General features: G+C 49.1%; 2 protein-coding genes across 5 annotated transcripts in view; one reads left to right on the plus strand and one right to left on the minus strand.

Annotated features, from left to right (window-relative positions):
- Positions 1–1,404: 1,404 nt before the first annotated feature.
- Positions 1,405–23,879, minus strand: part of Mfsd13a (major facilitator superfamily domain containing 13A) — a 36,420-nt gene continuing 13,945 nt past the window's right edge. Inside the window, exons 1-10 of one of the 4 annotated variants that reach the window (XM_042689238.1) lie at positions 16,939–16,986; positions 14,911–14,942; positions 8,507–8,750; positions 8,030–8,112; positions 7,134–7,586; positions 6,898–7,021; positions 5,501–5,597; positions 4,511–4,682; positions 4,245–4,438; positions 1,405–2,235 (exon numbers count right to left, since the gene is read on the minus strand). In XM_042689238.1, the coding sequence (XP_042545172.1) occupies positions 1,973–2,235; positions 4,245–4,438; positions 4,511–4,682; positions 5,501–5,597; positions 6,898–7,021; positions 7,134–7,586; positions 8,030–8,112; positions 8,507–8,674 (1,554 nt within the window). In that variant the 5' untranslated portion in view covers positions 8,675–8,750; positions 14,911–14,942; positions 16,939–16,986 and the 3' untranslated portion in view covers positions 1,405–1,972. Of the gene's footprint in view, positions 2,236–4,244; positions 4,439–4,510; positions 4,683–5,500; positions 5,598–6,897; positions 7,022–7,133; positions 7,587–8,029; positions 8,113–8,506; positions 8,751–14,910; positions 14,943–16,795; positions 16,815–16,938; positions 17,022–23,879 lie in introns of those variants that run through there. The other 3 variants (XM_042689239.1, XM_042689237.1, XM_042689240.1) reach the window with 3 other exon arrangements.
- CUNH10orf95 (chromosome unknown C10orf95 homolog) lies at positions 23,071–23,679 on the plus strand. The gene has a single exon (XM_042689409.1). The coding sequence runs from the start codon at positions 23,071–23,073 to the stop codon at positions 23,677–23,679; it is 609 nt and encodes a 202-aa protein (XP_042545343.1).

Raw genomic sequence — 23,879 nt, forward strand, 5'->3', positions numbered from 1 at the left:
CCAGAGATTTAACAGAAAGTAGAACTATAGATCAAATGGTAGAGGGCTAACCTTGAACAAAAAAGCTAAAGGATAGCACATAGGCTCTGAGTTTAAGCCCTAGTACTGACACGACAAAACCAAAAAACTACACACTCAAGCCCAACAGTGAGACTGAATTCCAAATGACAGGAGCAGTTCTTGACATCCCTGAAGTCCCAGGTTATGGAAATTTCCATGTGTAGATGATTGGGAACTTGCACACGGCTATCCTGGTTAAGCATTTCTCCCTTTATTTTTTTATTTTCGGCTGGTCATGGGACTTGAACTCTAGGCCTGGGCACTGTCCCTCAGCTCTTCAACTCAAAGCTAGTGCTCCACCAATTGAGCCATAACACCACTTCTAGTTTTCTGGTGGTTTATTGGAAATAAGAGTCTCAAGGACTTTCCTGCCCAGGCTGGCTTTGAACCTCGATCCTCAGATCTCAGCCTCCTGAGTAGCTAGGATTACAGGTGTGAGCCACCGGCGCCCAGCTTCTTCCTTTTTAAATCCACACCTGGGGAGATCTTGCCTAGTGCAAATATTTAATCTCCCCCCAAAACTTACAAAGTATAGGTGTTCTGTGATCATCTCACAGAGGATACATTGTGGCCATGTGAAGATGTGGCAGTTTCCCAAGGCTGTTATTAGCTAGGCTGTATGCTCAGGCTGTACAGCCCTAGAACCTGCAAACCCTTAGAAGCACCAGCCAAAATAGTGGGTCATTTTGCCTCCACAACACAAGTAGCAGTGTCTAGATACGTTTGGTTATCGTGACAGGGGTACTGCTAGCATCTAGTTGATAGAAGCTGCTAAACAGCCACAAAAGAATTACCCATCCCCCAATATCTAGTGCCAAGGCTGGGACACTGACATGACTGGTTTCCAATCTGCCTGGCACTAGTGGCTCACACTAGTGAGGGCTAGGCCAGGAAAGTCCCTGAGACTCTTACCTCCCATTAATCACCAGAAAACCAGAAGTGAAACTGGCTCAAAGTGGTAGAGCAATAGTCCTGAGCGAAAAAGAGCTCAGACAATGCACAGGATCTGAGTTCAGGCCCCAAGACCAAAAAAAAAGGATAACCCAGCCCAATGACATCAGAATCTTGGGAGGTAGACACTTTTTGAAACATCTAGGGTAGTTCCTGGGCTGACAGGCTCTGGCTTAGTAGAGACCTTCTCTGATGCCATGTGAAGCAGTGGTATATGGGGGGTGCATTGGGTAGCTGGCTCAGGCCTTTGTCACTTTGACCCCAGTGTCCATTCAGCTAGCACTCTGCATCCTTGTCCTGGCACCTCCAAGTCTGCAGGTGGCACCACTGAAGGAAAATGCTCAGCCCCACCAACCTACCTCTCCTTCCACATCTACACACACAGCAGAGCCCTGAGGAACAGGAATGAGTGGTTTTAATCAATCTGTAATGAATTGAGCCTCTAGAGTTCCGAAACCTGGTGGGAGTTGGGAGCCAAAGGAAAGAGATACGTTACAGCACAGCTGTAGCAGAGAACCCTTGAGAAACCCCTAGAAAGGTGGAAGGTGGGGGCAGGTGGCACTTACAGTCAGCACCCCTGACTGAGCAGAAAGGAATAGTCACAGTATCAAAAATAGTTCCTGAACCCATCAGAGTGGCTCATATCAGCCAGGCAGTGGGCTGGGCCTCCAGTGGGCAAACCGCAGTGTACCACACAACCCATCCAGTCTGGCCATCTTTCCTGCTGCCCCACAGAGAAGCAGGTCCCTGAGCACATATGTCCCCGCCCTACCCAAGCTGAGCCAGGCAGCTAAAGAGGGACAGGCCATGGGGACACTTCTGACTCAGCCTTACTAACTCCCACCCACTGTCTGTCCTACAAGCTGTATCCAAAGAAGACAAAGGACTAGGATGCTGCCTGGCAAGAGTGGTCCCTGCCCAGTACTGAAGCTATGAGCTCAGCAGAGTGGCCTTGCAGAACTCACACTGTCTTAATGTCCAGAGTTTGGATCTGCATCAGATTCTGGCGCTGGGCCTTGACCATATGCAGGCGTCTGCCATGCAGTGTGAACTGGGACCACGTGAAAAGCTGCAGCAGTGCACAGATGATTGGCACCAGCACTAGCAGGTAGAAACAGCCCTGACGCAGGGTTGGCGCCTGTGCTGGGGCTGGGGCTGGAAGCTCTGGCCAAGGCTGGACACTCCCCACAGGAGTCATTGGAGGCTGCTGGAAAAGGTCGTGACCTAGAGCAGAAGGGCACAGAAAAGGGAATGGGAATGTGGCTTAGTGGTAGAGTGCTTGCTCAGCATGCATGAAGCCCTGAATTCAATTCCTCAGTACCACATAAACAGAAAAAGTCAGCAGTACTGCTATGGCTCAAGTGATAGAGTGCTAGCCTTGAGCAAAAGAAGCCCAGGGACAGTGTCCAGGCCCTGAGTTTAAGCCCCAGGACTGGCAAAAAGGAAAGGGGGAGGGAGGTTTGCACAGAAAAGAACAAGGTCAGTCCAGTTTCCCTTCTAAAGCTAACATCTCGAATGTCATGTATATGTCCCAAACCACAACTTTTTCTTTTTCTTTTTTCTTTTATTGTGCTAGTCCTGAGGCTTGAACACAGGGCCTGGGCACTGTCCCTTTTGCTCAAGGCTGGCACTCTACCACTTGAACCACAGCTCCACTTCCAGATTTCTGGTGGTTAATTGGAAATAAAGAGTCTCACAGACTTTCCTACACAGGCTGGTTCCAAACTTCAATCCTCAGATCTCAGCCTCCTGAGCAGCTAGGATTGATTATGGGCTTGAGCCACTAGCGCCCGGCTACAACAAAACAAATATTTAACCTCAACCTGGCAGTGCTCTTGCCTCTGAATAGCTGGAATTACAGATAACTACATCTCTTGATGCCTGCCCTAAACCCACTCCCACCCCCCATTTTTCCCTTGCGAATGATACCACCATGCACTCAGTAACTCAGGCTAAAACCTCTGCTTTAGTTCCTCAGCACCCAACCCTTCATCTCTCCTCAACTCTAAAATACATCCTGCCTGCCACTAACCTGGTCCAAGCCTCCATGACTTCTGCCACAGCTCCCAGCTTCCTAACCTGGCCTCCCACAATCTATACTGCACAGAGCAGGCAGAACTTTTCAAAAGATCAAACAGACCACACCGCTTCCAACAGCTTCCCTGAGAAGCAAAAATAAGATCCAGACACTGCTATGTTCTTTTTTTTTTCCTCTTTCTTCCTTTCTTTCTTTCTCTTTTTCTTTTTTTGGTCAGTTGTGGGGCTTGAACTCTGGGCCTAGGCTCTGTCCCTCAGCTCTTCAGCTCAAGGCTAGCATTCTACCACAGCAACACTTGAGACACAGCACCACTTCCAGTTTTCTGAGTGATTTATTGGAGATAAGAGTCTCATGGACTTTTCCAGCCTGGGCTGGCTTTGAACCCTGATCCTCAGATCTCAGCCTCTTGAGCAGCTAGGATTACAGGTGTGAGCCACTGGCTCCCGGCTCAGAACACTGATGTTTTACAAAGCCCTCATTTTCCCAGCCTCATCTTGGAACCTCCAGATACCCGGAGTCTTGGTCACTGCCTGTGAATTGCTGAGATCTCTTCCAGACCAAACCAATACTCACCCTGAGGGTCATCTCCTCAGCGAAGCCTTCTCTTAGTACTAAATGGATTTTTTTTCTTTTTTCTTTTTTTTTTTTGCCGATCATGGGGCCTGAACTCAGCCTGGGTGCTGTCCCTCAGCTCTTCAGCTCAAGGCGAGAGCGCTACCATTTGAGCCACAGTGCCACTTCTGATTTTTTCTGTTTCTATGGTGCTGAGGAATTGAACCCAGGGCCTCATGCATGCAAGGCAAGCACGCTACCACTGAGCCACCTTCCCAGCCCCTAAATGGCTTCTTAATGACACCATCTCACAGCTCCCTCTATGATACCACAGCACTCACTATATTCCTACTGACATATTACTACTGACCTTGAGCTCTACCCACTGGTCTGTCCTATTTGCTTTTACCTCCCAGCACCTTGAGCAGAGTCCACACACAGAAACTCTTCCAAACCAATTGACTGAATGAATGAAAAATAGAGGAGTCTGAGACTCATCCCTCTACTTCTGTGGGGAAGGCCCACAATGGGTGTTAGCCCGGAGCAGCCAAAGCCCAGCCAAGCAGCCAGTGTGTCTCCCTCACTGGATCCAGAGCCATCAGGTAAGCTGTATCCCCTCCACTGTGGAGAAAGAGTGCCTCACCTGTGTAGAAACAGAGCAGCCATGTACCCAGAAGTGGAGCAAAGGTCTGGCCTGGTTTGGTCACCAGGGCAACCATGCCGAAGAGAAGCGCCGAGGCTGCCTGTTTGCGATGGTTCAGCACCAGGTCCTCATCTACCAGGTCAGTGACCACCAGGGTCAGCAGCTTACAGGTGCCTTCAGTGAAGACACGGTTGCTGTGGACAGGCAGAGGGGCAAGTGTGAAGGGTGAAACAGAGGGATGGAGGCAAGGGTAGGCAGGTGCATACCTAGCAATGAAGAAGCAGAGCAGGCTGGGATGGTCTGGGCCAGCCAATAGCATGAGCAGGCTGAGGCCCAGCTTGAGCAGGAAGAGTCCTCGCACCACAGCGTAGACACCCCAGCGCCGGCATAAGGGCAGGAAGTAGAGATTGTTGAGGTGAGGAGCCACATAGGAGATACCTGGGGAAGGAAAAGTCTTGTCAAGAGGCTTTGTCCCAGCCTCAGCAAGAGATAGGTGATCGACACTGTAACGATCAAAATTACAGTTTGCCTTAATCTCATACTTTATAATACGCTGGGCTCTAAATTGAGTTTCTCACACTTTCATTTAATCTTTGCAAATCCTTAAGGTAAACAGAGTAGTCGTTTGTTATTTGTGGAGGACTGCTTCCAGAACCCACCAGAAATACCAAAATCCAAGGGTGCCCTTGGCTTGTAAATGAAATGGTATAGTATTCCCATATAACCTGTTTATCCCATCATATGTTTTCAGTCATCTCTCAATTACTTACATACTTAATACCACGTAAGTGCTATGGAAGCAGTTGTTATACTTCATTGTTTAGGGAGCAGTAACAAGATTAAAGAAAAACTATGTGCAGCACAGACATATTTTTCCTAATACTATTTTTCCTATTATTTTCAATCTGTTGTTGGTTGAATCCATGGATATGGAACCCACAGATACTGAGGACCAATCGTACTATTTCCCTTAATGTACAAATGAGAAGAAATGGAGGCCCCAAAAGATTGATTAACATATCCAAAGCCACCCAGCAAATGAATAAGCAAATGAATTTAGTCCTCATTGCTAACCAGCCACTACATCTCCTCGCCGCTGAGTGGAGCCATCCTCAAGTGTGAGGGTGGTTCCCACACTATGGGGAGATGGAAGCTTAATTCAGAGATTCATCCCTGCGGCTGCCACTCAGGCAGGTAATGTCTGCAATTGGGCCAGGAGTTCTAGGCACTGCCTCTAACCCAAGTCACCCACTCACCCAACAGGAAGGAGCCAGTGGAGAGAGAGATGTGGTCAGACAATAGATGCTCCAGGAAGAGGGGGAAGAAGTTGCTGTTGAAGTGGCAGTGAAACACCTGCAAGTCGACAGGGCAGTGAGGAAGGTCTGGGCAGCTCTGCCAGCCAACAGGGGCGCACAGCCCATGGTTCCCATGTCCCTAAACATGGAACATGCCAGAACAAACCTAAAACCACATTCCTACTGTTAGCTAATGTTGTCAAAAGATTTAAAAGCATAGTAAAATAGTAGTTATGGTTAGTTTTTTGGCCAATTGGTGTTTACTTATTTATTTATTAACAGTACTGGAGTTTGAACTTGGGGACTGGCACTTGCTAGGCAAGCACCATGTTAGCCGCTGGCCCAGCCTTTTTTCTCTTCTTTTCTTTTTCCCATTCCAGTGGCTTGAACTCTGGGCCTGGGCACTGTCCCTGAGCTTTTATGCTTAAGGACAGTGTTCTACCACGTGAGCCACAGCTCTATTTCCAGCTTTTTGTGGTTAATTAGAGATAAGAGTCTCACAGACAGGGCTGGGAAGGTGGCTCAGTGGTAGAGCGCTTGCCTTGCATGCCTGAGGCCCTGGGTTCGATTCCTTAGCACCACATAAGCAAAAAGAAAAAAGCCGGAAGTGGTGCTGTGGCTCAAGTGGTAGAGTGCTAGCCTTGAGCTGAAGAGCTGAGGGACAGCGCCCAGGCCCAGAGTTCAAGGCCCCACGACTGGACCCCCCCCCCAAAAAAAAGAGTCTCACAGACTTTGCTGCCTGGGCTAGCTTCAAATCTCCATCCTCAAATCTCCACCTCCTGAGTATCTAGGATTATAGGTGTAAGCTACCACCTGGCTTGCCCAGCCCTTTTTGCTTTATTTTTCAGATAGATTCTCCAGATTATGCTCTGGGCTAACCTCAGATCATAATCCTCTTACCTATGCATCTGAGTAGCTGGGATTACAGGCATGAACTGCCATACTCAGAGGCTTATTTGCTGAGATAGGAATCTTACTCTTTGCCCCAGCAACCACAAACAATGATCCTCCAGATATCTGCCTCCCCAGTAGTTGAAATTAGATGTGCATACTACTACACCCATCTAAATGATTTGTTTCGGAATCTGGCTAGCTCATATATCACATATGCTTCAGATATGGCACTTACTTCTAAAAGATTACCAGAGTTGCCATAGGGGACATTTTTTTTTTCAGTCCTTACTTTATAGGTGGCTGAAACCTGTCTAAGATCTCACAGTGAGTGAAAAGACCCAGATTTCCTACTTTCCCAAACTTGGTTTCTGCCATCAAATCACATGGCAGGCCTTCTGAATTCCCTGCTCTTTATGCGCCAGCCCACAGTCCAGCCATGGATGGAAGGAACCCACTGTCCATACCTGCACCAGATCCATGCCCACGAACCACAGGAAGTTTTGGTGTCCTGCCAGCTGCCGGAGGTACTGGCCCAACGTGATCCTGCCTGCTTCCTCACCGCCCACTGGGAGATCATCTCCACCCAGGCTGTGGGGAGGAGGGAAATGGAAGTCTGGTCCAGGTCACAACAGCCACCCATAGTCCAGGGGACCCAGCATTGAAACCACTCAGAACCTGGAGGACCAGGGTAGCCACTCACCCACCATCCATGGCCAGAGCTGAGCACCCCGGGTCCCTTCTGGCAGCCTCAACCCGCCGCCTCAGCAATTGTGTGGCTCCCAGAAAGCCCAGCCCAGAGCTGGCAGCCAGGGCCACACAGAAGGCACGGAAGGAGGAGAAATCCTCCTTGTTCCAAAAGGAGTAGGAGGCAAAGACAGAGAGGGAGCCAGCCGCACTGAAGAGGGAGCAGTAGAAGTTGAGGTGGGTGCGGTCGTGCGCCGAGAGGGCCAGGTCAGCCAGCAAGGCGTGATGGTGCAGGTCCACGAGTGTCAGGAAGCCATCATAAAGACACAGGCACAGCAAGAACTGCAGGCCAGCTGGGGCCCAGGGCACCCAGAATGCCAGAAATGACAGCGCCAGCAATGGCCCATGCCACCCCAATGCCCGTACCCGTGCCAGTACCACTGCCCTTGAGGAGGGCCCGGTGCCTGACCTGCCAGGGAAAAGAAGCGGTTGGAAGGTGCCCTTTGGGACCTTCCCAGGCCCCAGGCCCCCAGAGGGTAGGCCTCACACCAGGTGTACCCCCAAATACCCAGCCCAGAGCTGGCTTTGCATACACAGCTCTCAAGTCACCAAAGGGCACTGGGATGGAACTTTTCAAGGTCAGGGGACAGAGGGGCACAGCGGGTAGGGGAAAGGAATCTGCTGGTATTTGCAGTAGATGCCTGAGGAAACCAGCAGGCCGGCCAAGCAGAGGTCAGACTCTTCCCCAGTGAACAGGCTGGGGTTGGCCAAGACTACTCTCCAACATGGACGGAGCCTGCCCAAGCCCCAGGAAGTGAGTGAAGCCATGCCCAACACTTCAGCTCGCCTCCCTTTCTCCCCACCACCCCAAACATGAGCAGCAGTTCTGGGGAGCAGAGGAATGGGACAAACCGGGGCTGGGAGCTGAGGAACTGACGGTCACTGAGCCAGCCGAAGAGGGGGTCATTGAGGCTGTTCCAGAGGAGAAACACCGTCTGCAGACAGAGGGAGATGGACAGCCTCATCAGGGTGACCCCAGCCCCCAAAACAGTCCAGCTTTCCTGCCTGCAAACCTTCATGTACGTCAGTGCCTCCGCCAAAGCCACTCTTATCAGCCCCCCAGGCAGCTGGAAGGGTATCCAGCTGTTAAGTTAGTATGGGTGGACGCTATTATGTTCCATATGACCATACCGAACATTGTGTAGGACAGTGGCCAGGAGAGTGCTGTAATCCCCCCTGAAGAGGACTCATCAGAGCCTCCACTCACTTCTCTGCCTGTGTCTTGGTGGCCAGCCGAGCCTTGCCCTACATCCCTAACTGGGCAAAGCTCCAGCATCTGCCATCTGATTCCTGTCTCCACCCAACCTGACCACTCAGCACTGGCCCTACCTCTCCAACCCAGAAGGCCGTCTTGTTAATCTTGTACACTGAGACGAAGGTGTCCACATAGTAGAGCAGGAACACATTGTGCAAGATGGAGGTGAAGAGGGCGAGGGAGCCATACACCACAGCCGTGGGAAGGCCCAACAGCCAGGCCTGGGGCAGGGCCAGCCCCATGGCTGCTAGCCCCAGCCTCAGCCCCAGGAGTTCTGAGAAGGCCTCATGGCCACAGGCAGTCTCACCATTCTTGTTCCTAGGGAGGAAGGGAAAAGAAGTCAGCAGCAAAGATCACAGTTGGACCTGTTTCTAATCCCAGTCCTTCAAGTTCTTTAAAAAAAATTCACTTTTGGCTGGAAAGGTGGCTTAGTGGTAGAGTGCTTGTTTAGCTTAGTGGTAGGTGCTTGTCTAGCATGCATGAAGCCCTGCATTTGATTCCTCAATACCACATAAACAGAAAAAGCTGGCAAGTGGTACTGTGGCTGAAATGGTAGAGTGCTAGCCTTGAGCAAAAGAAGCTCAGGACATGGGCTGGGAAGGCAGCTCAGTGGTAGAGTGCTTGCCTCGCATGCATGAGGCCCTGGGTTCAATTCCTCAGCACCACATAAGCAGAAAAAGCCAGAAGTGGTGCTGTGGCTCAAGTGATAGAGTGCTAGCCTTGAGCTAAAGAGCTCAGGACAGTGTCTAGTCCCTGAGTGCAAGCTCCACAATGGACAAAAAGAAAAAAGAAATTTCAGTTTTTAGCTGGGCACCAGTGGCTCACACCTATAATCCTAATTACTTGGGAGTCTGAGATTGGGAGGAGCACAGTTTGAGGCTAGACTAAGCATACACTGGAGATCCCTTCTCAACCGAAGTCCAGGTGTGGCGGTACATGCCTGTCATCCTCCCATGACAAGAAGCCAAAACATAAATGTATTATAGTCCAGATGCATAATTCTGACAGAAAGCCAGAACCTATTATAAAAATTACCTAGTGTAAGCCGGGCACCAGTAGCTCACGCCTGTAATCCTAGCTACTCAGGAGGCTGAGATCTGAGGATCATGGTTCAAAGCCAGCCTGGGCAGGAAAGTCGGTGAGACCCTTATCTCCAATAAACCACCAGAAAAAAAAAAAGAAAAAAAAAAACAGAAGTGGCACTGTGGCTCAAGTGGTAGAGTGCTTGCCTTGAGCTGAAGAGCTCATGGACAGTGCTCAGGCCCAGAGATCAAGCCCCACAACTGACAAAAAAAAAATTAACCAGTGTAAAAAGGGCTGGAGGCATGGCTCAGGAGTACAACACTTGGCTCACAAGCATGAGGCCCTGAGTTCAAACCCAAGTATCACACACACACACACACACACACACACACACACACACACACACACACACACAGCAAACAACAACAAAAAACCCACCTTATTTCTGAGCTGAAGGTGTGACTCAGTGGTAAAGTACTTGCTTAAGGCCACACACACACACACACACACACAGAGCAAACAACAACAAAAAACCCACCTTATTTCTGAGCTGAAGGTGTGACTCAGTGGTAAAGTACTTGCTTAAGGCCCTGAATTAAATCCTAGCACAGGACAAGACCAGGGAGGAGAGAGAGGAATGGGCAAAGGGAGGGGAGAGGGAAAGGGGAGAGAAAAGATAAGCACTGATGGCTCATAAACCCAGCTACTGAGGAAGCTGAGGATTCTCAGATCTGAGGATACTGGTTCAAAGCCAGCCTGGATAGAAAACTCCATGACACTCTTTTATCTCCAATTAACTACCAAAAGGCTAGAAGTCCAGCTGCTCAAGTGGTAGAGCACCAGCCTTCAGCAATTAAGCTAAGAGATAGCACCCAGGCCTTGAATTCAAGCTCCAGAGCGCACGCACACACACACACACACACACACACACACACACACACACACACACACACACACACACACACACACACACACCAGCCTTCAGCAATTAAGCTAAGAGATAGCACCCAGGCCTTGAATTCAAGCTCCAGAGCGCACACACACACACACACACACACACACACACACACACACACACACACACCAGCCTTCAGCAATTAAGCTAAGAGATAGCACCCAGGCCTTGAATTCAAGCTCCAGAGCACACACACACACACACACACACACACACACACACACACACACACACACACACACACCTCACCCAGTCTGTGCCTAGGGTGGGAAGAGGAAGAAAAGGACCCAAGCCACCGGAGCCTGCAAGAATCTTCTCAGGGCTGGGCCATAGCGCAGGAGAAAGAACCAGTGAGGCCTTGAAGCAAATGCCTTTTTTCTTCCTCAGAGCTTCACTGAGGTATAAATGGCATGCCTCAGTGGCACTGTAAGTTGTAGACACATGAAAGAGCCTTGGAAATCATCACCATGAGGTAGCGGGCATGCCCACTGTTCAAAGTTTCCTCAGCACTGCTTTGCCCAGTAACAAGGAGAAAGTACAACTTGAGTCTCAGAAATCCTACCTGTGTGACCTTAAGCCATTTACCCAACCGCTCTGTGCCTCCATCATAAGGCTGTGGTTAGCAGTCTAAGAGAAAATACTCTGAAGCACTGAGCACACTAACTGCACAGAGTGCCAAAATTGAGTTGATGACTACTGGGCCTCTCAGACCTTCTGTGAGACAGAGAGGACCCACCCAATGGGGAAGAGTAAATGAGATGTGGCTCTGCAGCCACAAAGCACAATGTCACCTCCCTCATATCCTTAACTCATGCCACTCTGTCTTCACCCAGCCTCAGAGCTTCCCTGCTCAAATACACAGTCTTGGTTCAAATGGAAGGGACCTCCCAACCTTACCCAGATGCCCAGCAACCTGCCCTTGTCACTGTAGGTGACTCCACTTCAAACAAGGCCCTCAGCCTCTACCAGCTGGCTCCCTGAATCCAGGCTGGGACCAGGGTAGAAGATGCAAAGGGTTGTAAGAAAGAAAGGGGATGACTTTTTGTCATCAGAAAGACACAGGTTCAAATTCCAACTGCACTGTGTGTGTGTGTGTGTGTGTGTGTGTGTGTGTGTTTGTGTGTGTGTCCATCCTAGGGCTTGAACTCAAGCTTTTGCTCAGCATCCAATCTGGCTTTTTGCTAGTTATTTTGGAGATGGAATCACACAAACTTACTGCCCAGACTAGCTTTGAACCACAGCCTCCTGGGGAGCTAGGAGTACTGCATGAGCCACCAATGTCTGGGTCTTAATCACTTTTGAATGTTTGAACCCCACAGGATTTAGCAAAACCAACGTTAATAACAATAGCTTCCATAAGATCAGACATTTCGTGTGTGTGTGTGTGTGTGTGTGTGTGTGTGTGTGTGTGTGTGTGTGTGTGTGTGTGCCTGGAAGCTGTCTCTGAGCTCAAGGACAGAGTTCTACCACTTGATCCACAGCTCCACTTGTGTGTGTGTGTGTGTGTGTGTGTGTGTGTGTGTGTGTGTGTGCCTGGAAGCTGTCTCTGAGCTCAAGGACAGAGTTCTACCACTTGATCCACAGCTCCACTTCTGACTTTTCTGATGGTTAATTGATTATAAGAGTCTCACAGACTGGCTTCAAACTGCAATTTTTAAACTCAGCCTCTTGAGTAGCTAGGATTACAAGCATGAGCTGCCAATATTCAGCCCCAACTGCACTTTCATATATGTGAGTGTGTCTGCTAGTACTGAGGCTTTAACTTGGAGCCTGGGTGCTATTCCTTAGCTTTTCACTCAAAGCTAGCAATCTACACTTGAGCCACAGCTCCACTTCTGGTTTTTTGCCGGTTAATTGAAGATGAGTCTCACAGACTTTTCTGCCCAGGCTGGCTTGGAACAGCAATCCTCAGTTCTTGAGTAGCTAGGATTATAGGTGTGAGCCATAGGTACCTGGTCCAACTATACTTCTAAATGTCACCTCGGGTAGGTGACTTGCTCTGCTGAGACTTGGTTTCTTCATCTGTAAAATGGAGTAAGAAAGCCTGTCATACTAGGAGTCCAGAAAGGATTAGGCTAATGCCTGGGAAGCCCAGAACCGTATGCTAGTAATTGAAAGATGCACAGAAACTGGCTCTTTCCCAAAACAGATCAGGAAAGACTATCATGGCACTGAGGCCCCTTTCCTGAATAAAAAGTCTGGGGGTGGGGGGAGGGGGAGGTAGCCACAGACAAGAGTCACAAGATGTGCCTGCAATATCCAGGAATTCATCCAATGGAGGCCACAGAGACAAATCCCCACAACAGACTTAAACAGGAGGCCAAGCTACCTGTCCAGGTGAACCGGCCTTGGGGAGAAGGGCACTAAGGTTCTCTTAGGTGTTTCTCCTGAAGATTCTGCTTCTCCATCATCAAATAGTCTTCCCCCATTTACCTGTGCACCCTCAACCTGTTCCACTGAGAACAGCAACATCTTTCCCATGGAAGCATAGCAGGAAGTCCACACCAGCCTTGTTGCATAAACTGCATAGCCTGAAACCTGCAACTAATGTCACTGCCCTATGGTTTACACAAGAGTCTGGAGTGCACCCCACCCCACCCCGCCAGCCCATCCTTTCCCTTGGAATAATATCAGCTGCTGGCCTTGGGCCAGCCACTCCCCATCCCTGGACCAATGGGGATTTTGGTGCCAACCTCTTAGCTGACTAGGAACTGAATGCAAAGAAAGCATAAAGCACCACACACAGTGCCTGGCACACAGAAGACTCTCCATACACAACAGCTTATTATTTGTTTCATAGAGATATGAAGTCATAGAGATATGACCTTTGGTTGTTGTCTTTTGAGACAGGGTCTTCCTAGGCTTGCCTGGAACTCACAACCCCAGGTTGACCTCAAGCTCACAATCCTCCTGCCTCAGCCTCCAGAGTGCTGGGATTACAGGCATGTGGCACAGTGTTATCACATGTACTATAGATACATGTTTCATGACTTTCTTGTGTGTGGTACTGAGGTTTGAATTCAGAGTCTTGTGCTTGTTAAGTAGGTACTTCCACTTGAGCCATGCTCCCAGCCCTTTTTGCTTTATTTTTCAAATAGGAAGAAAAGCTACAGCATTTCTAATTGTTTTTTAGCAGTCCCTCCTTCTCATCTGCCATGCCAATTTTTTTTTGTGTGTGTGTGTGTCCGGTCATGGGGCCTGAACTCTGGGCCTGGGCGCTGTCCCGCAGCTCTTCAGCTCAAGGCTAGCGCTCTACCACTTGAGCCACAGCGCCACTTCCGGCTTTTTTCTTTTTGCTTATATGGTTCTGAGGAATCGAACCCAGGGCCTCTGGCATGCAAGGCATGCACTCTACCACGGAGCCACCTTCCCAGCCCCCCAATTTTTTTTTTTAAATGCTACTTCCACACTTTGGTTCATGAAATGTCTCTGTCTGAGATACCCTACATGTAACTACATACCATTTTTGGTTGTTGTTTGTTTGTTGCTTTTTTTTTTTTTTTGGTGAGTCATGGGGCCTGAACTCTGGGCCTGGCACTGTCCCTCAGCTCTTTAGCTCAAGGCTAGCACTCTACCACTTGAGCCACAGCCCCACTGCCAGCCTTTTCTGCTTATGTGGTGCTGAGGAATGGAACCCAGGGCCTCATGCATGCAAGGCACGCACCCTACCACTGAGCCACCTTCCCAGCCCACTACATGCCATTTCTCATGAGCAGGGCATGCTTGGCTTTCACATCCCCTGTCATGAATCCCATCCATGCTTTATAGAAGAAACCAAGTCGCTGAATGTGGATAACTGGCCTGGGGTCACAGAGCTATTAAAAGTTCACCTTCTACCATCCAAACTAGGGTCTGACTTAAACCTTCATTTCACCATGTGCCCCTCTTATCAGATCTGCTCATCCAAGGCCCGGGATAGTCTCATAGCCTTTCTCTGTGCACCTAATCTTGTACCCTCTCCCTTTTGGGGATCTCTCAGCCCCATTACCCAGCATCCAAAACCCTCACTTGTCCTCCAGACCACAAGCTCAAAGGCAGTTGTCTACTTTCTGCTCCTACCTCCTGTAAGCTCTGGCACCGCAAAGCAAAAGGCTCCATTAATACTTGCTTGTCCCTAAAAGACTAATATGAGTATCCACAGTCCTGCGACAGCAGTCATGGGAAATCCTCCCACTTCACCATTCTGCCAAATTTGGCTATAGGAGTCTTTATTATTATTATTATTTTGCCAGTCCTCGGGCTTGAACTCAGGGCCTGGGCACTGTCCCTGAGCTTCTTTGGCCACTTGAGCCACAGTGCCACTTCCAGCTTTTTCTGTGTATGTAGTACTGAGGAATCAAACTCAGGGCCTCATGCATGCGAAGTGAGCACTCTACCACTGAGCCACCTTCCCAGCCCTGTAGGAGTCTTGAAAGGAAGAGAAAACCTGGGAAGCCAGAAGTGCCATAAGGCAAGCCAATGGGGTACAGAAAATACAGTAATGGTAAGAGCAAAGAGTACCATTCATGAAGCTTTCACCAAGCTCACAGCACCTGGTAAGAAAAACAGAAATAATGGGAGTGAAATTTGGAGCAGAGAGGTAGAAAGAAGGCAGAAAAAGAGTTTTGTAAACTGCACATGAATTTCTGTCAGGATAGTAGGATTACCGGGACACTGATCTATCTTAATGGAACTCTCTGGCATCTTGTGAAAAGTCTCTGCATTTTGGCTTATTAGGGGCAAAAATGATAACTTTAACATATTCCTGATTTTTTTTTTCTTCTTTGTCGGTCATGGGGCCTGAACTCTGGGCCTGGGCGCTGTCCCGCAGCTCTTCTACTCAAAGCTAGTGCTCTGCCACTTGAGCCACAGTGCCACTTCCGGCTTTTTCTGCTTATGTGGTGTTGAGGAATCAAACCCAGGGCCTCATGCATGCAAGGCAAGCACTCTACCACTGAGCCACCTTCCCAGCCCCATATTCCTGATTTCTAAAGCAATCCATGGTGTATTCAAATACAGGGTGCTGATGGAGTTGAGAGGAAGAAACTAAGAATGCCAGCCTGGGCCTCATCCAGAATAAGGGACATCAGGAAGGTGGGTATTTGCTTCCCATTTCTTTCAGACTCACGCCTGTAATCCTAGCTACTCAGCAAACTGTGATATGAGGATTCCAGTTCAACAAGCCCGGCGCTGGTGGCTCACGCTTGTAATCCTAGCTCCTCAGGAGGGTGAGATCTGAGGCTCTCAGTTCAAAGCCAGCCTGGGCAGAAAAGTGCCTGAAACTCTTATCTCCAATAAACCACCAGAAAACCGGAAGTGGCGCTGTGGCTCAAGTGGTAGAGTGCCCAACTTGAGCTGAAGAGCTGAGGGACAGCGCCCAGGCCCAGAGTTCAAGCCCCACGACCAAAAAAAGCCAGACCAAGAAGAAAAGTCCATGAAACTGTTCTTTCCAATTAACCACCAAAAAGTCAGAAATGGAGGTGTGTCTCAAGTAGTAGAGGCACTAGCCTTAAGCACAAAAGCTAAATAGTGCCCTGGCCCCGAATTAAAAACAAAAAACACCTATAGACCAAGCAGCCCAGTGAGAAAAAGCCACTAATAAGCATAATTTGGCAGTAGGAACACTAGGTCAGGTCTGTGGAGGAAATAATTCCACTTCCTGCCAGTCCTCAGGTGTATCAAATGAACAGGTAAAAGTGTAAGACAAATTAGCAAAGCAAATATTAGGCGGGTCATTTTCTCAGCATTCTGCTGACCTCTGAATTGTTTGCCTTGACTCCCGATCCAGTCTCCCCACAATAGGGTCCAGCCCTAGAGTTGGGGGCCCCTACCTTATTCTCAAATACTAACGAGCCTATTCTCTCCCGCAGGCTGGAAAGGAACTTTCACCTCCCAAAGGGAGAGAACTTCTCCCTCCCTCGCAGATAATGAGAAGAGTCGGAAGCCTGCTTCTCTCCACCACAGACAGGCCCTGCTTCCACGCCAGGGAGACTGGCGATCAACGCAGGAGCTCTTTACTCAAGAACCACACTGAAACACGTGTAGTGGTCCTCCATTCCCGCTGCACCTTAAAATCACCTGAGAAGCAGTACACACTACTGAGGCTCAAGCCTCACCACAGGCCACTAAAATCAGAATCTCTGGAGATGAGACCCGCTTTTGGATTTTTTGTTGTTTTCGAGTCCCCAAGTGGTTCTTCGGACACCAGGGTCCAGGGCTTTATGTCAATGAATGGATCTCAGACTGACCCATTGCATTCTGCGAGGCCAGATCACATCCCACATCCCAGGCGCTGTCTGACCCATTGCATCCCTTTTCCCCTCCCCCACAGAACCTTTCAGAAGATTCCACCTTTGCCCCTTGAACTCATCTAGACCCCGGATGGGTCAATCCACAACCTCATCACCTAAGGACCCCTGCAGACAGTCCCCATGACTGTCTGAACGCCAAAAACCATCCTGTCCTGTTGGGTTTGTGGTTGGAGTCAGGTCGGCCCCCCAGTCCCGCCCGCTCCTGCCCCCGCGTCCCGGCCGCTGGTCAGCCTCTCACCGCAGTCCTGGCAGGCTAAGATTAACTCGGCTGCAGCTCGGAGCCAGGTGCCAGCCAGTGCGCATGCGCGCATGCCACCAGGGCTTCCCTCGACTTTGGCTCCGCCCCCGCCCAGCGATTGGCTGCGCACCGCTCGGCCGCCACTCCAGCAGGTGACCGCTTCTGAGGCTGTCGCCGCCATAATGGTCATGGGCGTTTGCCAATAGCGACCAAAAAGAAAAGGGACACAAGCAAGTGGGATCAGGTTGCCTGGATTCCTGATGAGCTAGCTCTTGTCTTTCACTCCACGAAGGCTTAATATCACTCATCTCAAATGTGGACGCTCCCCTTTTTTGTTGCTTGGTCTTTGCCTCTCTAATTTGGAGGATGAAGACACCTTAGCATCATCCTTCAAGCCTAGATGTCAGCCGGAGGCCAACTTGGAGGTAGTAGTGGGAATCCCTGATCCTAGATTTTGTACCCCAAAGAGTGGACAGGCCTAGCTTAAGCTGTGGGCATTAGGCATCAGACCACAAGAGCCAGAACACGGGAGATGGGTGGGACAAAGGACAGGCCATCAACTCACAGCTATGTAACCTATCCTCCTTGTGTTATTTATAATTACATATTATATATTACATATTGTACAAAGAATATATTATACATAATACAGTCGTTGTGTTCTATATATAACATATAGAGAGAATAAACTGTTACTATGCACTGCTTAAGAATCCCACTGCAGTGTGCATGAGGTACAGAACAGCTTTCCTAGCAAAGCTGACAAGAAATTTCTTTTTAATGGGCTATGGTTGGTGTGAAAAATTTTAGCCAAAGCCAGATTATTAAAATACAGTTTAAAGATTGGAATCAGTAATGTTGAATTTAGATTTCAGAAGTTCACCTCATGACTAATGTTGATAAACTACATGGTCGTGCACTACTAAACGCTTAGTAATTTACAAGGCCCATTTCTACATTTGTGGAGGCACTGTTTCAAGAAAAAATAAGCAAAAAGTAGTATTCATGCTGAAATAAGGATACAATGAGATGTACAAGACACTATTTTGAAAATGAACTTTACAATTTTTGAGGGAGTAGGGAGGAGTCGGGAGGTAGGTAAGGAAGGGATTATAGGGGAAAAACAAAAGAGGAAGTAGCAATGCTCGGTAGGAAATGTACTCATTACCTTACTTATATAACTGTAACCCCTTTGTACAGTAGTTTACAATTAAAATATATATTAAAAAGCAAAAAAAAAAAAAAAAGAATCCCACTGCATTTTCCTGTTGAGTCCTCACATTATTCCTAGGCCATAAATGCTATTATTCCTATATTATAGACACAAAAACTGAAATTCAGAGAGACTCAGCGACTTTTGCACCACAAGCAAGAGATCCAGACAGTTTCCTGAGCCCCAGAACACTTTATCCTCTCCAATCCGTATTCATGCTCTCAAAACCAAGCTTGTATGGCTCAGTCTAGTCTGGAGGTGCTCCCTGACTGATCTGCAACACTAAGCAATCAAACAGCACACACACCAGATCTGTCCAGTTTCCCTACCTTGGGGTAAGAGAAGGAGCACCACTTTTGGCTTCTGAGAAATGCCAAACTTCTTTTTCTTCTGTTAATCTCTGTTTTCCGAACATTAAATAAAAAACAGGTCTAAGAGTTTTGTTGATCCCAAGCCTTTGCTTTGTCAGCCATCTTCCTGAAACAAGAATATTACCTCCTTTGTGACAAAGTAGCAAAGGACACAAGCATAGCAAATGGCTTAACACAGGAGTCTTGCATCCAGGGGCTGAAGGTACTCATAATCTACTGCTTGACTCATTTCCCTCTTTCTTCCCAATCCCTCTTCTTCAGACCCTCTTCTCACCTTTGTTTCCTGTTTGGGAACAATCTGGTCCTGTGAATGAGAAGCAGCTCCAAGGTGTTGTGAGATAGAAGAAAGAAACTAGATCCAGGATTATACAAATTTGCAATTTATTCCAGGACTCACTGACTGCCAGCCTTGGCAGAACAAGACTCTTCAATTAACCACCAGAGAAACAGAAGTAGCGCTGTAGCTCAAAGTAGTAGAGCACCAGCCTTGAGCAAAAAGAGCTCAAGCCCTGAGTTCAAACCTCATGGAAAAAAAACAACAAACAAACCTACTCACCTACTTAAGTTGCTCTTTAAAAAAAAAAAATATTTATAGTAAGATGCTGTGGAGGAATGGGGGGCATTACTTAACTGTGTATCACTGAAGAAAGAAATAAACCAGGCGCTGGTGGCCCACATCTGTAATCCTAGCTACTCAGGAGGCTGAGACCAGAGGATCACAGTTCAAAGCTATCCCGAGCAGGAAAGTCCATGAGACTCTTATCTCCAATTAACCACCAGAAAACCAGAAGTGGTGCTGTGGCTCAAGTGGTAGAGCCCTAGCCTTGAGCTGAAGGGCTAAGGGACAGCGCTTAGGACCAGAGTTCAAGACCCATGACCAAAAAACAAAAAACAAAAACAAAAAACAAAAAACTGAAGCAAGCAATAAATGACAACTCAAGCCAAAAAAAGTTTATTGACAACTTGAAAGTCTATGACTCAAATACTGATGCAATTTCTTTCTTGTCCCTTAGCTTCACTTCTGTGTGGAGCTCAGTCAGGCCCTCCAGAACTCAGACTGCATTTTTTTCAGATTTCTTTTTTTTGGGGGGGGGGGGGCTTAAACTCTGGGCCTGGGTGCTGTCCCTCAGCTCTTCAGCTCAAGGGGAGTGCTCTACCACTTGAGCCACAGCGCCACTTCCTGTTTTCTAGTGGTTTATTGGAGCTAGGAGTCTCACGGTCTTTCCTGCCCGGACTGGCTTTGAACCTCGATCCTCAGATCTCAGCCTCCTGAGTAGCTAGGATTATGGGAGTGAGCCACTGGCGCCCGGCTTTTTTTCTAATTTCTATCCAGGGAAAAGAAGTACTTCCTTCCACTGGATGAAAGAACTAAGTCCTGGGTCTGACAGCCATTGGCCCACTTGGTTAGCCCCAACCGCTCACTGACTGTTGCCCAATGGATGGTCATGCTGCTTACCCAACATTTAATTAAATTTATCAAATTACCCAAAGCTTGAGGGAATATTAAACTTCTCCAGAATCACTTTACTGAGAATAGGTAAAGCGTGGAGCCCTAAAAATCAGGGGGCTAGAATCAGAGTGAACAAATACTGAGAGACTCACAGTTTCATTCCTATTTTTCTCATTGTACCTGAAAACTTCTTAGAAGTCTTAAGAATTTAGGAACCAGAGGCTGGGAAGGTGGCTCAGTGGTAGAGCGCTTGCCTTGCATGCATGAAGCCCTGGGTTCGATTCCTCAACACCACATAAGCAAAAAGAAAAAAGCCGGAAGTGGCCCTATGGCTCAAGTGGTAGAGTGCTAGCCTTGAGCTGAAGAGCTGTGGGACAGCGCCCAGGCCCAGAGTTCAGGCCCCAGGACCGGACCACCCCCCCACCCAAAAAAAAAAAAAAAGAATTTAGGAACCAAAGTCAAAATACAAGTTCCTCACCTTCCCAGGCTGAATGAGCTTGTCCTGCATATGCTCTACTCCTACTCCAGGATTTTTTCACCCTGGGGAAGCAGATGGAACCATTGGCTAGCCCAATGTGGCTAGGTGAGGTTAGTCCATAGGTAATTTTGAACACTACAGTATTAGGAGAGGAACAAAGTTATATAAACAGAAGTAAGGAGACATATCAAATTCCCTGTAGGTGCTGTAACAGATTACCAAAGTTAATGGCTTAACACATATGTTTTAGCTTACAGTTCTAGAGACTGTATCTGAAGTGAGTCTTCTTGGATAAATCAAGGTGATGGCAGGACTCCATTCCTTTCTGGAGGTTTTAGGACTCATTTCACTTGGCTGCCTCTACTCCATATTCCTTCCTCTATCTGCAAAGCAACAGCTAATCAAATCTTCCTCAGATATCTGCCTGACTCCTTGACCTCCTTCTACATTTAAGGACCCCTGTGATTAGAGGGAGTTCACCAAATAATCTGATTATTATAAGGTCAGCTAATGAACAACCGTAATACCACTCTAATAGCCTTAATTCCTTCTTGTTCCTGACAAGTAAAATATTCACAGCTTCCCAGGTATGAGAGTATAGACACGTGGGGGGGGGGGGACTTTATTCTGCCCACCAGAGTCTACCTACCCAACAGAGGCCACCATGTCCTGAACAACCCTCACAGTAGACACAGGACAAACTCCCTCTCAGAACTTGGAGTAGAGAATGAGGAGTTGAGACCCTAGGCAAGTTTCTTTTCTACTGAGCAGCTAGGATTACAGCCATAAGCCACCATACCCATTACACTTACTTTTTTTTTTTTTGGTAGTTTATTGGAGGGTGAGTCTCAGGAACTTTTCTGCCCATGCTGGCTTCCAACTGAGATCCTCAGATACCAGACTCAGGGTAGCTAAGATTACAGGCTTGAGCCATTGGATTCTTTTCTGTTTCTTTATAAGGTTTTGATGTCAAAGATTTAGACATCCTTATTTCCTCATTCTTTTGTTCTTTTTACTTCCTCATTCTTTTGTTAGTCAGCTCTCCTTCCCCCCCCCCCCCCCCAATTTCCTTAAGCAGATTTTGGTTTATCAACTTATCCAGCCTTTGCAAGTTTTATAATCTGTTAATTATCTGCAAATTATATAATCTGTAATAATCTGCAAGTTGTACTTTTCTATTACCAGAGAGAATACAGTTTACCCATGTGGATAAAGCAATCTTTCTGGCTTCACCCAGGTGGCCTCTGGGTTTTATTTACAGGCTCTAGTATCCTAGGAGAGTGGTCTACTTTCACTGAGCCTCTGGTGCCCTAACTACTAAGTGGGAGTATCACTCTGTACTTGACACAGTTATAAAGAATTACAGGAACTAATATAACATTCTAGAACAGGAGGACTAGGAAAGAGTCTGAAAGAAGTCCTAGCAGGGCTGGGAATGTGGCTCAGTGGTAGAGTGCTTGCCTAGCATGCATGAAGCCCTGCGTTTGATTTCTCAGTACCATTTACACAGAAAAACTTGGAAGTGGTGTTGTGGCTCAAATGGTAGAGTGCTAGCCTTGAGGTTTCAATGAGGTTCTGGGGAGCGCATCTCTGATCTCAGACCACTGCCACCACAGGCTCCCTCAGGTGTAGACAGCTTGGCGCTTGGCCAGTTCAAGATGTTTCCCTTTGCCTGGTAACCGGGAGGTGTGGCAGAGGCACAACATGGAGGAGAGCTGTGCAACCACACAGTAGTGGAGAAGAACCCAGCTGTTAATTGCTCCGGCTTCCCTAAATCCTAGGGACCAAGTCCTCCAGACTAAAGAAATAAGTGAGTAGGGAGTTATTGAGATGGGGCATGCCAGAGGCTGGGGATTTAAAAATGTATTGAGTCTTAATGGCCTGGCTGGGAGCCTAAGATTTGGGCTCAACCCTGGAACAAGATGGGAAGCTGAATGGCTTTTTATTTGTCAGTCGTGGGGCCTGAACTCTGGGTCTGGGCACCATCCCTGAGCTCTTCAGCTCAAGGTTAGCCTTCTACCACTTGAGCCACAGCGCCACTTCCGGCTTTTTCTGCTTATGTAGTGCTGAGGAATTGAACCCAGGGCCTCATGCATGCAAGGCAAGCATTCTTACCACTGAGCCACCTTCCCAGCCCCATGAATGCCTAATTTTAAAAGTGTCCCAAAGCCATGAAGCAGGCCCACAAGGCCCTTGACACCGAACAGGGCCCAGAGCCCAGCCAGAGGTTGTTAAGGTTTTGTTTGCTTTTTCTTCTTCTTCTTCTTTCTCGTGTGCCTGTACAGGGCCTTGAACTCAGGACCTGAGTGCTGTCCCTTAGCTTTTTTTGTGTGCAAGGCTGCCGCTCTGCCACCTGAGTCACAGGTCCATTTCTGGCCTTCTCGGTAGCTGGAGATAAGAATCTCTCAGACTTTCTGGCCTTGGCTGGCTTAGAAGTTTATCCTCAAGTTTCAGCCTCCTGTATAGCTAGGATTACAGATGAGTAGCTAGGATTACAGGTAAAAGGCACCAGCGCCAGGCTTGGTGGTAAGGACCAGGTATGTAGCCACACATCCCTCTGCCACAGGTCAGAAGCTGGATGAGACCCCAGTAAAAATGCCTACCGCCTAAGGTTTGGACCATGTACTCATTCGGCTGTCTGGTGCGCGGGGAGGACCTCTGGCCTAGACAACATCCCCTTACCTACACCTACCTGGCCGCCCCTCTGCTGCTGCCGCCCATCCAGGCCAATGGCTTCTGCCACGGGCCGGCGGCTCCCCGGGAATACCACCGCTTCTACCGCGCGGGTGCGCCCCTGGCCGCGCCGCCTTGGTGGAACTTCCTGCCGCCCTGCGCTGGGGCCGTGGGCCCACCGTTCCCCGACGCTGCCGGTGTCCCAGGGCGGCGATCTCCGCCGCTGCCCACGTGGGAGTCGCAGTGGCCGGAGGGCGGCAGCGTGGAGGCGGAACTGCGCTGGGGCCGCGTGGAACGCACCCGCGGCCCCCGCCTGCCGCTGCCGGACCCCGTGCGCCGGGAGCTGAGGCGCGTGTACGGCACCTACCCGCACACCGATGTGCGCATCACGCACCGCCGCGGCGAGTTCCTGCTGCACGCTGCGCCGCGCGTGGGCGAGCCTGAGTACCGCGTGGAGAGGCGCCTGGAACGCCGGCCCCAGAACGGCCAGGACGCCGTCCCCGCGCCGAAGACCAGGGAAGGCGCCCGCCGCCCGCCCAGGAGAGGCCGCAGCTGAGCTGAGCGCCCGCAGCGCGCGGAGCCCAGCCCCGGGCCGGCCGCGCTGCCCGCCTCCCCCCGCCGACCCCACTACCCCCCGGGCTCCCATCCCCGCATCTTCTTGATTTTTCTGGAGCTGTGGTTGGACCTTGTTGAAAGGGCCAGAAGGGGTGGGGGGACCGGGGACATCTCTGGGCGTTCTGCCCCCTCCTTCCTTCT

This window comes from Dipodomys spectabilis, unplaced genomic scaffold (genome assembly GCF_019054845.1).
Source record: "Dipodomys spectabilis isolate Male_0828 unplaced genomic scaffold, ASM1905484v1 ptg000125l, whole genome shotgun sequence".
NCBI lineage: Eukaryota > Metazoa > Chordata > Mammalia > Rodentia > Heteromyidae > Dipodomys > Dipodomys spectabilis.